The sequence below is a fragment of the Rhinichthys klamathensis genome, unplaced genomic scaffold (assembly GCF_029890125.1).
Source record: "Rhinichthys klamathensis goyatoka isolate OS25496 unplaced genomic scaffold, OSU_Roscu_1.1 h1tg000184l_1, whole genome shotgun sequence".
Classification (NCBI taxonomy): Eukaryota; Metazoa; Chordata; class Actinopteri; order Cypriniformes; family Leuciscidae; genus Rhinichthys; species Rhinichthys klamathensis.
The window spans coordinates 1,422,830-1,439,232 of NW_026606712.1; the positions used below are offsets into that span (position 1 = coordinate 1,422,830).

At 38.4% G+C, this 16,403-nt stretch overlaps 1 protein-coding gene across 3 annotated transcripts in view; it reads right to left on the reverse strand.

Annotated features, from left to right (window-relative positions):
• Window positions 1–755: 755 nt before the first annotated feature.
• sdk1a (sidekick cell adhesion molecule 1a) overlaps window positions 756–16,403 on the reverse strand; it is a 363,622-nt gene continuing 347,974 nt past the window's right edge. For 2 of the 3 annotated variants that reach the window (XM_056261644.1, XM_056261642.1), the window contains 8 exons: window positions 14,081–14,218; window positions 12,893–13,054; window positions 12,516–12,641; window positions 9,761–9,925; window positions 4,542–4,679; window positions 4,212–4,332; window positions 2,396–2,525; window positions 756–2,292 (listed from right to left, as the gene is read on the reverse strand). In XM_056261644.1, coding sequence (XP_056117619.1) covers window positions 2,020–2,292; window positions 2,396–2,525; window positions 4,212–4,332; window positions 4,542–4,679; window positions 9,761–9,925; window positions 12,516–12,641; window positions 12,893–13,054; window positions 14,081–14,218 — 1,253 coding nt within the window. In that variant the 3' untranslated portion in view covers window positions 756–2,019. The remainder of the gene's footprint in view (window positions 2,293–2,395; window positions 2,526–4,211; window positions 4,333–4,541; window positions 4,680–9,760; window positions 9,926–12,515; window positions 12,642–12,892; window positions 13,055–14,080; window positions 14,219–16,403) is intronic. The other variant, XM_056261643.1, reaches the window with a different exon arrangement.

Below are 16,403 nucleotides of genomic sequence, written 5' to 3' on the forward strand. Positions count from 1 at the left end.
TTCCGAAGATGAGCGAAAGTCTTGCGTGTTTGGAATGACATGACAGGGTGAGTAAATGATGCCATAATTTTTGTGTGAATCTTCCCTTTGAATGACCCACGCCACTTTACCTGAATTCACCCTATATAGGCTATTTCTAAATAGCTTTTGGGTGAACAAAATAGAACCACACTAGCTTACATTTAGACCAAAGTAAACTACATGAAGGCAGATTTAAACTGAAAGGCTGAATGGTGATTTTAGGATAAGGATGTTGTTAGTACAAGTTGTTACATTTATAAATTTTTTTTTTTTTACATGGATTACAGTATTTGTTTTCACAATATTTATTGTTGTTTTTGTATGTTACCTTTACATTTATCTGTTTCATGAATTGTTTTACTGTTTAAATTTAGCAGAAAAGAAACATAATTTTAAACTGTTAACACTTCACTCCTTCATTCAAATTGTTACAATAATAAATTGTCCATGACCTCCCCATCTTTCAGCCGTCAGTCAGGACAGGGATACAAAATACAGCTATGGTCTATTCTGTAATGAAAGGGATCATTTAATTAAAAATCAAGCCCCGCCCTACATTTTTATTGTGCGAGAAGCCGTTTCACTTGGATATACGTCACAATAGGGAAGAAAAGAATCGCAACTTACGTTCCATACCCACTTTAACAGTTGTTATGATTTAGTGATGGGTGCATGTTGAAGTAATATCAAGAAGACACCTCTGTAGTTGGAGGCATTAAAGTAAACAACAAGCATTTAATTTATCATAAAAAATCTTTACTTCATGAAAGTCCATGACATACACTTGTGCTAAAACACTGGGTGGGATTGAAACAAACATATCCATAACAGTACACTCTTGTTTGATTACTGTATTTGTTGTGTTGGCATTTTCAAGAACTGCAAAAATTCATACTTCTTATGAAAATACAACAGAACTACTGTACGTCACTTCTGAAGAACACTACAGCGAACAACAAAATCCATACAAATTAATTCTAAAATCGCACTGTAAAATTACACTTTTTACAAGCCTGTAAAAAAAGGAAAACAAAGATTCGATCATATTGAAGAAAAGAAGGAAACTGAAGTATTTATGGCTCAAAAGTGCAGAACATTATGTGTAAAGCAACTGCATACTGATCTCCTCACATACAATTCCTACATTCATTCATTAAATAATTTCAAGTGAGTGTTTGCAGTTCCTAAGCGAGGCCAAACAGACAGGAACAAAACAAGAAAAGTAAAAGCAAAAAAAAAAAAAAAACTACGCACTTGATGTTTGATATGTGTGAGAATGAGCAATGGCACAAATCACAACACATCTGGCACTGTCTCACCGTCTGATCACACGGAGGCAGGGAACCAGAGCTGTCTGGCTTCTTCTAACAGCCTCCGTAGGTTTCTTGCTGGTGAGTCTATAGAGAATATACTGGAATCATCCGTGCTTCATTATCCAGGCAGCGTGAACGCGAATCAAATCCATTAGAGATTTACATTTCATGACCTTTACGGTCTCGAGTGCAACATGTATATATAGCGACCCTGACGGTGAGATGAGATTATTCAGACAAGAGTATACAGTAATTACAGTGTGTTTTTCACTTAGCTTTTTCCCGTGTGTTCTTTTCAATGTGGTGATGTTACGTGTGAATATGTGCCGTTCACTAGAGCGGGAATGTCTCGTCACATCTACAGGCTTTTTCTGTTGCGTCCTGCTTAATAAAACCCACAGACATTTATGCATCTTTCACATCCAAGGCTGCAAACAGGAGGGACACATACAGTAACAGTAACTCTTCGGTATTGGCATATAAAAATCGTTTCTTTTTTTTTTAAAACCTCTTCTCCCCTTAATAATAATCACGATCACTAATCGAGTACATTCAGGATCCAGCAACTCGTTGAGCGGTTCACATGTGATGTCTCTTGTAGTGCTTGTGGTGATAGTACTGTGCGAAATCAGAGAATTTCCTCTGCAACTATGTTGTCCGAGCCACAAAGAGTCCTTTCTGTGCGTCACACGAACGAGGAGAAGCCTGTGACGGGTGTCCGTGAGCCTGGCGCGGGCTGGCCAGCAGGGGTGTAGACCCCGCCCACGCTGTGCTGTGTGACCACTGTCTGATAGTAGGACTCGGTGTCCCCGCTGGCACACTCCTCGTAGGAACAGGCCAGTGTCTGCTTTAGCCCCTTCTGCTGCCGCTTCCACGAGTTGAAGTACGACGGGTCGCTCATGTAGTGATTCACAAACGAGTGTTTGATGGGCTCCTCTTCGCACTCGCTGTCTGTGGCCTGATTGAACGAAATACGACAGGGTGAAATCACACATCTGGAAGATTATGTACGCTCATCCAGTCAAAATAAACACCGTTAAAGTGAATAAGCATCACTCCACCTCAGACTCGGACATCTCTGCAGGCCTCTCTGTCAGTGCGGTGCTCTCTGTGGAAACCACACCGTTGTAGTTGCTACAGATGTCTTCATCGGAATAGCGCAGTCCAGCTGGATTGGGTCGGGGAGGGGACCTGCGTGAAGAGAAAAGAAAGTGCTTAAAAATTTGTTTGCCATCCTCCCTCTAACCCTAAGTGTCCCTAGATGCAACTAAAGCCCCGTTCACACTACACGCGACTTTGTCGCTGCAAGTCGCCAGTCTTGAGGTCGCTAGTGGGCGTTCCCACTACTGGTTGACTAGTATGACATCCAAAAGACAGCGAATCAGCTTTCTTGCCGCTAAAAAACACAATTTCTGGAGGGAAAATACTAAATATAAATATACTCCGTACATAAAAACGTCTGTAGTGAAGCATGAAGATGAACAAGACACAGAAGTCGATTTTTCTCGTTGCGGCCGTTTATCTACGGCATAAGCGCAAGCGCCGGTCTATCTGGGTTCGCGAGACCATTCGGGCTCGGAGACAGCACGGCGAGTACCACTGGCTGGTGCAGGAACTGCGGCTAGATGAAGTCCGGTTCCAGCAGTACTTCAGGGGCTGAGGAGAAGGATCACGTGCGCTCCACTCCTATTGGTTGTAGCTCGCGAAAATCACTTGAAAATTTTTTTCAACTTTGTCGCGTCGCCAGACACGCCCCATCTAGTCGCCAACGGTCGCTGTCGCGCGTGTCGCCGGAAGTCGCCCGCTCACCATTGAAATGATCGCGTCGCTTGGTCGCGTGTAGTGTGAACGGGGCTTTACACCGCGTCTACACGGGAATCGAGTGGCGGGATGTGACAAAAGAACCATTATAATACTGATACTGATTCTGTCTGCACGATTTGTTCCATTTGCCCCGTTCTATTTCTGATGTACTCCACACACACGCGCTACTTCTGACAGAAGGACAAATGGATTTGTAACAGTCGCTTAGTCGCATCCGTTTAAATGAAACAATGTTGTTTTCTGTTGTGAATCCGTGTGAAATCTGCGTGAGAAAATATCTAACCTTCACGCGATATTCCACTTTTACGACATTCCATATTATTTCACACAAAAATAAAAATTCTATTATTATTTACTTACCCTTGTGTTGTTCCAAAGCTGCATGACTTACTTTCTTCTGCAGAATATTTCGGAGAATGTCGGTAATGGTTTTGGTGACCATTGACCTTCATTGTATGTAGCAAAAACAAAACAAAAAACCCATACAAACACTCAAACATTTCTCAAAATATATTCTTTTATGTTCCACAGCAGAAAGAAAGTCATACAGGTTTGGAGCGACATGAGGGTGAGTAAACTTCGATTTTTAAACATTGCTGAAGAACTGCATTGCTTGGGGGAAGAATTATTATTTGTTATCAGTCTATCTTTTTTTTTTTTACTATTATATCTCTCTTTTTCATAAGTCCCTTAAAACCCCGTTACATAAAAAGGACCATTATATTTGTGAGAAGACCCCTCGCCCCACCCACACACACTAAAAAAGGGTTTGGTCCAAAGTTAACCATGTCTTTCAAAGTTAAAGACCATTACATGCTTGTAGTAGTATTTATAACTGTTCTCCACCATTTGATTTGAAAATACAGTGGAAAATTTGATGAAATCTTCAAACTAGCCTATAACTAGAATGAAGGCATGTTTGGTCTGGGGGAAAAAATGACAGTGACCTAATTTAGCAACTGGTTAAACAGGTTTTCATGCTGAAATACACAACTCTCTAGTCTAGTCAGATTTATCAGACGACGCAAACGGAAGCTGTGTTCTTTACAGTACCTGGTGCCATTTTTCCTCAGGAAGACACTCTTGACATGAATGGGCCTGCTGTTGAGCTCTAGAGCCGTGAAGCCTCCATTGTCCAGTGTGACCGTCTCCTCCACCGTGGACACAGCTTTACCTACAGCAGTCAGCATATCATCATCACAGCAAAAACAGCACCTGGGTCAAATTTGAATCACTGTTTGCTGGACGGTGTGGGAGTCTGAGTGGGCGGACGACGTGTTTATCTGGATGAATATCCATGCGGATTTACAGCACATAATGATTATGTGAGGGAGGATGGATGGATGTGTCGTGAGAAGGCTGAAGAGGTTTGTTTTAGGTCACCTGTTCCACAGCTCTTGTACTTCCTGTTCTGTCCGTGCAAGACCAGACCAAAAACCAACAGCAACAGCAGAATCAGACCGCACAATGCCAACACGATGAGAAACCACCACTCCTCATAAAACGGGGTGTCCAGTTGGGCTATTTAGGACAAAGAAAAATGAAATGTAAAGATATGGAAGATAGAAAAGTAGACTGTTTATATTTTTGGCATGCAAACCTTGCTGACTCAATGACTGTGGGTGGTTGTTCTGGCCGGATTCTTTCTGTCTTTAAACTACGTGACTTTTGCCCAGATTTTTCCCCCATTTACAGACGAGTTGACAGAAGCTAGTATCCCAGAGGTCAGACTGCAGGTTTCGGTCAGTCGGAGTTGACAGATTTCATAGAACTTCGCGTAGTGTATGATGGCACAGATTTTTTTTTTTATAGCTTTTTAGACTACAATTCTGTCCAGTTTTTTAGAATGCATGCGGTTTTCATTTGTCATGTGTCTCCTAGAAATAAAGAGCACGTTTCTGTGTGAGCTTGCCGCGTTCTGAACAACTTGAAAGTCTGGTAGTGTGTGATCATTAGTTGTTTAGTGTTTTAAACTGTCATATAGTGTATTCCAGCCTCTAAATAGGTCTCATTCAATGCAAGTCGATGCCATGTCTTTCACCTGTTATATTGCCTACTAGGCTAAAGTGTGATCACTTCATTTCAATGATGTATTTCCAAACTTAGTGTTGTTTATTGCCATTATTAACCTTGAGTTAAATAGCAATACTCGCCAAGTTGCCAAGATATTTTATTACTTGAGAGAAGCAGCAGTGATCACATCTCCCATACTTAGAGCAGCATTGACGCATGTGTATTGGCCTGCGTCTTATCTCTAGTGCTCTAGAGCAAAGGAGAGCATGGCCCAAATGTGCCAGGACTCTCCAGTCATATGCGACAGCCGCTGATGGACTACTCTGACAGCAATACTGAGCTGCAGTGACATCAACTCACAGACAGATTGGTGCATGCCTGTGGTATGAATAATTTAGTCCCATGACACGCGAGATGTTGATAACATACTTTGCTTTTCATTTACAAAAAGGCCTCTAGGACTTGCACAACACTGCATTAATTAAGGGCTGAGGCAACATGGACGGTTTTTTTGAAAGCACAAGCCAATGGCCAAAGAGAAAGACAGAGAAGAAAGCTCTCTTCTTAGACAGCTTCATATTTTTTTTCATATTTCTTTGTATACTTTAGTTGATATCATTGAAATCCTGCTTTAAAATTAATGCTTTTGTTACTGACAGAAATCATGTTAAGGTTAAAGCTAAAATAAAAGCACAAATTAAAAACACTTTGTTTGGCTATTGTTATCAACAACAAACTAATCGGGTGAGACTACGTAAGTAAGCATTTTGAAACCTTTTCTACAGTGTTATATCTCAGATATAATATTTAGATACAAAGGTCTTGACTATATTTGTTCAACACATACATCTCGCTTCAGGTTCCTTTTAAGGCATTGGCCTCTGTACGACCTCAGTTTCATTGATATACTTTCCTTTTAAAGCAATAGGTCAGTCATTGGTTGTATCATCTGTGATAAGGGAGCAGACTGGTAGTTCAGAGTTCATGTGTTACAAATTGAGGATGTGGTTGCTCAACCACAGGAAAACACATGAAAACAAAGCAATCTCGATGAGTAAACATTTATAATAGCAAAAGAGTCAAAAGAAAAGCCAAACCTGTAAATCACAAATTCACAAATATTGTCTTGTTTTCCAGTACAAATATCTAAAGATTCTTAAATCAAGATACATTTAATTGAGAAGCAAAATGACACAATATATTAAGTTGTGTATGAAAAATGTATGAAAGTTTTGCTTAAAATAATCTTGTTTTGCCTTTGAATGAAGTTTATTCATTTGAGCCCATTGGTATATATATATATACATATACACTCACCGGCCACTTTATTAGGTACCCCATGCTAGTAACGGGTTGGACCCCCTTTTGCCTTCAGAACTGCCTCAATTCTTCGTGGCATAGATTCAACAAGGTGCTGGAAGCATTCCTCAGGGAGTTTGGTCCATATTGACATGATGGCATCACACAGTTGCCGCAGATTTGTCGGCTGCACATCCATGATGCGAATCTCCCGTTCCACCACATCCCAAAGATGCTCTATTGGGTTGAGATCTGGTGACTGTGGAGGCCATTTTAGTACAGTGAACTCATTGTCATGTTCAAGAAACCAATTTGAAATGATTAGAGCTTTGTGACATGGTGGAAGTAGCCATCAGAGGATGGGTACATGGTGGCCATAAAGGGATGGACATGGTCAGAAACAATGCTCAGGTAGGCCGTGGCATTTAAACGATGCCCAATTGGCACTAAGGGGCCTAAAGTGTGCCAGGAAAACATCCCCCACACCATTACACCACCACCACCAGCCTGCACAGTGGTAACAAGGCATGATGGTTCCATGTTCTCATTCTGTTTACGCCAAATTCTGACTCTTACATCTGAATGTCTCAACAGAAATCGAGACTCATCAGACCAGGCAACATTTTTCCAGTCTTCAACTGTTCAATTTTGGTGAGCTCTTGCAAATTGTAGCCTCTTTTTCCTATTTGTAGTGGAGATGAGTGGTACCCGGTGGAGTCTTCTGCTGTTGTAGCCCATCCGCCTCAAGGTTGTGCGTGTTGTGGCTTCACAAATGCTTTGCTGCATACCTCGGTTGTAACGAGTGGTTATTTCAGTCACTGTTGCCCTTCTATCAGCTCGAACCAGTCTGGCCATTCTCCTCTGACCTCTGGCATCAACAAGGCATTTCCGCCCACAGAACTGCCGCTCACTGGATGTTTTTCCTTTTTCGGACCATTCTCTGTAAACCCTAGAGATGGTTGTGCGTGAAAATCCCAGTAGATTAGCAGTTTCTGAAATACTCAGACCAGCCCTTCTGGCACCAACAATCATGCCACGTTCAAAGTCACTCAAATCACCTTTCTTCCCCATACTGATGCTCGGTTTGAACTGCAGGAGATTGTCTTGACCATGTCTACATGCCTAAATGCACTGAGTTGCCGCCATGTGATTGGCTGCTTAGAAATTAAGTGTTAACGAGCAGTTGGACAGGTGTACCTACTAAAGTGGCCGGTGAGTGTATATATATATATATTCTTGTTTTAAAGGGTTTATATTATGCCCTTTTATTGTTTTAGGGGTGCAGTAGAATATGTTTTCATGCTTGATTGTACAAAAACGCATTATTTTTCACATATTTCACATTATTACAGCACCTCTCTCCAAAGTCTGGCTCAAACACGCCGATTTCGACGAAGCCCCTCCTTCCGAAATACGAAATGTGCTGTGATTGGTTAGCTGGCCCAGTGTGTTGTGATTGGCAGTTCTTAGCGCATGTTCGGGAAATGTCCCGCCCTTCCATAACCGCAAGTTCTTCTCTAGTGTAAATTTAAATAAGGATGGCGTCAACAAACCAATTCAAGCCTGATTCAGATCCTGACAATGTTAACGAGCAAGCGAATCGTCCAGAACGGATTCATGCACAGACTTTGCAAGTATGGATTTCACAGGACGTTTCAGATTGGTATGATTTTTTTGTAATTTTCTTATACATTACAGATACGATGTTATCCACCATTTAATCGTGATATTTGTCGGAGAACTAAGGTAATACAAACAGTAATCAATCACAAAACCATGGTTCATATTCCTAAGGAGCGGTGAACCGTCTTACAAAAGCAACAGAAAACAAGCTGTTCTCCGTAAAATGTGAAGCGCAGAGATACACGTTGGGGTTATAATTTTAACCACTCTAAAATTCGTCAGCCATAGAAAGGTAAAAAAAAAATTGTTTCGGAAAAGGGGTGGAAAAAAACAGCATCTCTATGACATAGCAGCAGCTCAACCAGGCCTTTTTTCTGCCGATTCCGTGGGCGCAGATTATTTAAATGAGGAACATTGTGACTTCATAAGATCCGGAAAAATCGCATTGGACTCCAAACGAGCCGTTCGTTGGTGGATTCTGTTAAATAAAATATCTCCCTTTGGAGTGGACTTTGAGCTTTCTAAACATGCAGTTTTTTTCATGCTGAAACAGCAACACACAAACTAAAGTTGAAAAAGTGGAAAAGCATAATAGCAACCCTTTAAGAATTTATTTTGATTATATATATATAAAACCTTACAAAAACCTCAAAAGCTTACAATGACTTTAGTCAACATTACTACAGAGTTATCAAGCTTTTCACTTTAGAATACTGTTCCAAAATATTAGAACTTGAATACATGAAGGATTTGGTAACACTTGAGTCATTACTAGTAGGTTACCATGATCTTTACAGTTGCACTTTATCTTACAGTATGTGTACTTACAGTGTACTTACCTAAGAAAGTAACTACATGGGTTAAGGTTAGGTTTAGGGGTAGGTTCATGGTTACCATCTAGTTATTACCCAGTTATTGCAATTACTATAATCAGTACATAGTACATGGGGTACATGACTGTAAAATAAAGTGCTACCATCTTTACTTTAGAATTAATTATACATTGTGCATTACTCTTGTTCATTTTGAACCTGTATATAGTAGTTCTTAGTCGTCCTCTGGGAGGTATTAAAAAATAGTAGCTACTGATGTTAGAATGTTAATATTGTATTACTCATTTGATCTATTTATCGCATTTGCCAAATTATTATTATTATTTGTTTTTTTGCAGTGTGATCTCTTTCTCAACTCATTCTCACAGACAGTAATGAAATTAAACGGAGAAGACTTGGAGAAGTCTCCTGCTTTACAAATTGTTCTCCTGTAATATCAAGTGTGATCAGTTAAGATCTCCAAGATGTTTTAAACTGTGTAAAGATAAAGTGTGCAATCAAATAAGAGAACTCAATATAAACTCAATCATTTCTCAGAGCTATGCTTCTTATTTTCATTTTAAAGCCTGATACTCTTACTATATTTCTACATTTATCTCATTTGTGTGTTTTTCTTTATTTCTCCAACAGAATGTTTAGTTGGAGGTTGAAATGAAACATGTCTGATAACTACATCAAGCCAAGAAAAAGCAGATTTTCTGGGAGTGCATGGTGAGTCGAGTTCATGTGGGTGTAAAAGTCACATTAGAGTTAAATAATATCAACAGTAACTGATGCAACACCCTGTCAAAATCTCTTTGATGACTCATCACAGTACAGGAGGCCTGACATTACCTGACATGGCAGCAGAGGGCGCACTCGGCTCACCGTAGCCGAACTCGTTGATGGCCAGCACTCTGAACTGGTAGCTGATGCCCTGCCGCAGGCGGTCCAGACTCACAGAGTGAGAGGTGCTGGTGGGAGGCAGGTGCCGCACAAATGTATCCCACACGCCCTCATCTGAGGAGAGCAAGGTCACTTCCAGTGAAAATGTCATCATGAACTTGGAAGCACTAAGTTCATTACAGTGTCCCATTATACTTAGCAGATGCTGACATCAAGAGCAGCTAACAGCTGGTTCATTGCCTGACAAGCAATGTTGTTCAATGTGAATAACCATGCTGATATGGAAAGGGCAGTTATATCAATGTATCCCAGCAACAATGACAAATAAATGTTCAGTAAATGATTTCAGACCAGCAATCAGAATCTTAAACGAACACTCGCCAAGCGCCAAATGCGAGTAGAAATTAGTTTTCGGCTGCTGACTTTAAAAGGAACTGCAACATTACATGGTTTGAACTGGAAATATGAAAAACTTGTAAAAAAAATATTAAAAAAGCTATATATTCTAGTGATTTGTACCTTAGTAAAAAACAAAATTACAGAGCTTTAGGTTTTTTTCTCTAATGCAAAAAATGGAACAAAATTACGATGTACGAGTCAGTGCGACAAGTGCAGTTTATAGGATCTTCCTGCAAATTATGCAATGACTTGCATTATTCAAATATGCAACGAAGAAATAAATAATATAGTCATAGTGACAACAATATATATATATATAAAAAAAAGAAGAAGCAAAATACAGGTTTCTGGTAAGAAATGGTTGGTAAATTATGAGACTTACAGGTGTGGCAAAAAGTTGAACCTTGACTGTAATAAAGATGCATTTATTCACATGATTCTTGGTCAAATCTAAAATCTAAAGATGCTCTATGAAAGTAATTACTATATACTAGGGGTGTAACGGTACATGTATTCGTATTGAACCGTTTCGGTTCGAGGCTTCCGGTTCGGTACGCATACAAACCGAACGATTCCTTGGACCATTTTTCCTACCGACAAAATTCGCGCTGGCGCGACCGACACAACGTTGCGCAACATCAAATGGCAAGCGTAATGAAAGCGGAACGAAACTGCGCTATTGTGCTTCACGGATCGTTTATCAGTTCGGAGCAGAGCAGCAACATCTGTGCAGCGGGAGCCGATCTCGATCAAGCGACACTGTTACAACCGTTACAACACAGCGCTAAGAGATCCAGTAAAGAAAACATTTGAGTTCGCCACTGAAGTAATAACATCGCTGCGAGATCTAGTGAGAAGCATTCACATTTCTCCGTTATTACCGTAGATCTCTATTAGATCAAACAGCGCTGACGTGGACACCAGGAGAAATATTGTGCCGTGAATGAACTAATACTTTACGTCCACAGACCAGCAACATTCACCATGGATTTAATATAGTAACACTAAATGTAACCAGTTTGGCTGGAATAGTGAAATGCTTTCAAGTACTTCACACATCTTTGTCCAGCACTTCAAAACTCAAATATTATATAAATAAATAGCCTATATGAAGAGTTCAGATGCAAAAGCCTCTATAAGTGCCATTTGAAATTTTCTAGAATGATCATTTTTATGAAGCTTGTACATTTAAGTTCAGTAATTTCACTCAAATGACAATTAATAGGCAATCTTCATTGCCATTTAAGTGAAATTACTGAACTTAAATATACAAGCTTGATAAAAATGATCATTCTAGAAGAAAATTTCAAATGGCTTTTGCATCTAAACTCTTCGTATATTTAAATGTTATTTTTAATGTGATGACCAAAACATTATTTGTTCATCCTTCAAAGATGACCCCCATTTATAAACCTGAAAGTTTCACTTATTTAAAAAATATTTTTTCTTTTAACAAATAGGAAATTTCTCTGGCATTTCTTACTTTTTGCTGTATCGAAAACGTACCGAACCGTGACTTTAAAACCGAGGTACGTACCGAACCGTGATTTTTGTGTACCGTTACACCCCTACTATATACTGTATATTATACAAATATTAACATATAACGTAAAAGCAATAGGATTAAAAACACAAAATAATTTATTATTATAATAAATAATATAATATATTATTTATATATTATTTTAGTTTTTATTAAGATTTCAAATTAGCTTTTTAGTTTTCACTTTAACTTTAAGGTTTTAGTAATTTTGTTGTGATTTGACATTTTTATTAATTAAAAAAACAGATTTTTTTTTTATTATTTCTTTTTTTTTCAGTTAAGTTTTAATTTTAGCACTTCAACTTTCTAATTCCCATTTACATTTTGAACAGTTTTAGTTACAGTAACAATAACAACAGTGATTCATTTCACTTTTAATCAGTAACACTAAATTAATTTCAGAGGATTCAACATGATTTTCTTCATCACTAATAAAAGTCACGGTAGTTGAAAAAACGTTGGCAGCACTTTGATTTTCATTAAAAGTTTGATTGCTACTTTAAATTAAAGTTTTAAATATCTATATTTAAAACAGAAATATGTATAGTGAATGTTCAAAGTTTTCAAATTGAATGTATTAATAGTAATAATAAGATTTTTTCCCCGCCACGTTATAAAGTAATATAACTTAACTGTTGCCAAGTAACTGTAACCAAGTAACAGAAACCTGGTCCATTAACTTGGTTTTACTGATATGTGGTCAACACTGTTCTCACTCAAAAAAGAAAAAAGTGACAAAAAGTAAAGTTTTGAGTGCTGTACCTGAGGGCCGCGCTTCAATCACATAGCCGCTCACATGTCCTGCTCCTGTTTCCCCCGGTGTCCATTGGATGCTGAGCATGGATCCTGTCTTTGTGATTGACATTTCTACAGGTGATCCAGGAGATCCTAGACAGAGAGGAGAGCGTGCAGTGAACAGAGGAACAGGCGAGCAATCCGACCCTTGTGAGTACAGGAATAAAGCTAAAGCAAACGCCTACACCACTGTGAGATATTGATCCACACAGGTGTTTTTTCACAGCCTGGATTTCTGACACCTCTCTCTGAGGAGGGGGGAATGTAAGCTGTGCTCAGCGACCCTGAGAGTTTTGCTGATCTGTGTGTTGGTGTGTTTGTTTGGTTGTGGTTGTGTAGCTCACCTTTGACAGGACCTGCTGTGATGTTGGCCTCTGCCTCAGGCCCGTAGGCGATAGTCTTGGCCTGCACGCGGAAGCAATAGGTCATGCCCTTGGTCAGGTCACGCACCTTCAGCCAGCGCTGCCAGCTGCCACGGATATCCACCGTTACCACTTTAGTCACACCTAATGCGGACACACACACACACACAAAGTTTGCATGATTACACACTACCACACAAAAATCATTTATACAAACAAACATTACACAATGCTACAGTAACTTCCTACCTAAGAACAGGGAGTTAATCTCAAAATTAATTACTCTAGTTCTGTACTATGAACTATAAACATTGGCATCCATTGGAAGCCATGGAAACAATCAAAGAAAATGAGTTTATGTGAACAAATCATCACATCATCATCACACATTAAAACACTACTAGCGATGTTAAAAAAAGCCACCGTTAGAACAAGAACATTATGAAAACAGACTCTGATACAGTGAAAACATGTTATAGATTAGAGCTACACGATTCTGGATAAATTGAGAATCACGATTTTTTTGGTTTACAGTAAGATTACGATTCTCCCACGATTCTGAACTAACTCTGGCAACTAAACAAAATAAGTCATTTACTAGAGGTTCTGACAAAATGTTAATGGCTGCAGTCTATTAAAAAATATTGAATTCATTTGAATTAATTTTTTTTTTTTTAAATCGGTTTGAATTAATTATTCAATGACTCACTCAAAAAGGGTTTTTGAACAAATCTCTTGAATGATTCCATGAGAAATACATTTTTTATCAGTCATTTGTCGCCACCTACTGCTGTAAAGATGTAACTGATACAATCTTTATTTGAAGCATCAAGGTATTTTCAATAGGTGATTTACTGTATTTTGATCGGTTCCATAGGCATCAGTGTTTATATTGGAACTATCAACTTTTATCCCAGTACTTCAGCGATAATTTGAATTATGTAACAGAAATAATGATACTGCGTGGTTGAAAAGACTTGTTTGTAAAGCTGATTCATACCCATACATGATAACTGCTCTCTCTAGGTCAGCAGCAGAGCTGTGATTGTACTTGTCAAAGGCTTAATAGACATTGCTATCATTTAGGAATAAGATAGCGTGGGTGTTTAAATAGAGATTGCAATCTGTTAACGATTAATTGTGCAGCTCTACTACAGAGTACAGACTGACCTTGAATAGGGGCGGTGGGCTCATATACCACTCTGTAGCCTTCCACCACACCGTTTGGGGACAGTGGGAAACCCCAGGAGACGTTCAGAGTGCTGCTGGTCACCTCAGAGAAACTGATGAAGCTGGGAGCGCTGGGGGCTGCGAGAACGGTATAGTTTGATGAATGCAACAAATACAGACTTTCACTCTTGTCAGATACACTAGCAACAAGCCACTTAAGGCTGTGATACAGTGATTTTGCCATGATTAAGCAGTGTTCATATGCACAATGTATCCACATGAGAATCTTGAGCACATTACAGTTTCATATCACTATAATTATAATTCAAATTACAAAATAAATTTTTTCCTGAAATCTTCAGAAAGGCTGATTACTTGTATAAAACAGCAATTTGATAAAGGACTCTAAGATAGTTGTTTTATAACTTAAAACATGTTTTCGTATATTTAACTCATCACGATAATTCATTTCATTGATCAAATGAGTCATCCTACTCAAAAAGTTTATTGCGCTTTTTGGACTACTTTGTATTTAATTTTTGATGTAAAAAAATCCATCAATAATTAAATTCAAAGTTGTCAAAAAAGTGCAAATAAATTTTTGCACCATTTTGCAGCAACTAAACTTACATAAAAAAAGCTCTAAATAAGTTCGGTAAATGTTCAATAAATTGCTTAATAATATTAATTTCAGTGTTAATAAATGTAAAGTGTTTCATTCTGTTTTTAGTTTAACTGTAGAGTGTTTAAATAATTCAGTATGCGGTCACAGGTGTGAGTTCATTGGTTATTTTGTAACAGCTTTAAATGTGGCTTATCTTATTAGATTTTAGAGTCAGTTGTAATATTAGCAGAGGCGGACAGAGTACACAGCTTCGTTACTTGAGTAAAAGTACAGATACCCCTTGCTAAATTTTACTCAAGTACAAGTAAAAGTACTACAGTCAGATGGCTACTTAAGTAAAAGTACTGAAGTACTTGTTTTTAAAAGTACTTGAGTATCAAGAGTACAAGCGTACATTTTCTAAATATTGCATTACTACTGCCACAGTGTCAAGTCAAGTCATCTTCATTTATATAGCGCTTTTAACAATGTAGATTGTTTCAAAGCGGCTTTACAGAGATAAACATACAATTTACGGTAACAGAGATTGTTTTGGCTTTATAGCGATTCTTGAATAATGTTATTTCCAGCTAAAGTTAGTTTTGATTGATTCACTTTCGGCGAACCTAGACCGCCACTAAGACGACGCCGTTCTCTCTAAACAGACTTTAAACTGAACCTGTGATTAACGCTAAAAGATAAACGTTCACATGCGCATTAAGAATTGATTCTATAGTTATGTGTGTTCGAATATATGTGTGCAGGTTTGTAATTCCCTACAAACCATACCTAAACAAACAAACTACTTGTCTTTGCCTATAAATTTGATACAGAATTTTATTTTATCACTTCGGGGTAGCTACGCGAACCGCGCTTACATTTATGTACAGAAACGTGGAGTTATGAAAAATGTTAATGTTAATACCTTTGATAATCTAAAAGGAATTGAAAGTTAATTCAAGTCATTTTCATCTTTTTACCATGTTGCTTTATTTAACATTTCTCACTTGCCCACAAGGCAATGCACAATGGCAACGCTCTGACAAACCTCTGCTAGAGTTTTAAAGGATTTTTTGCACCCAAATTTGAACCTGTTTCGTCCATGGTTTCGTCTCTTATCTAAATCTGACCATGGAGTTTACTTTGGTGTCAGTTCAGAGCTGAAGGTGAAGGTGATTTGCTGATAGGCTGTCCCAATCAGTGGCGCCTGCACAATCCAATCATGTTTGAGAGGGAAACAACAAATTGAGGGTTTCCGAGATTTTTCTTTTTTCCTTTTTTTTTTTTTTTTTTTTTTTTTTTTTTAGAAGTAACGGGTACTCAAGGTTATGGATAGAAATGTAGTGGAGTAAAGAGTACAATATTTACCTCTGAGTAAAGTCATGAGTAATCCCCAAAAATGATACTCGAGTAAAGTACAGATCCCTCAAAATTGTACTCAAGTACTGTACTCAAGTAAATGTACTCCGTTACTGTCCAGCTCTGAATATTAGTAATACCTTTTAAATAGATAAAAATGACTATATCCCACTCTCTCAGAGATTTTACAATGCTAGCTATGCAAATCCGTACTCTTACACAAATGCAGCTTGTTGCTTTAGGAAATGTCAAAGTGAGGCAGAGGTGGTGAATTTCCTCTGTTTGAACAAATGAGGTCACATCAAGACCATTTGAATAATTTTAAAATTGTTTTTTTTTAGGTGACTCGTGGGTAACGAG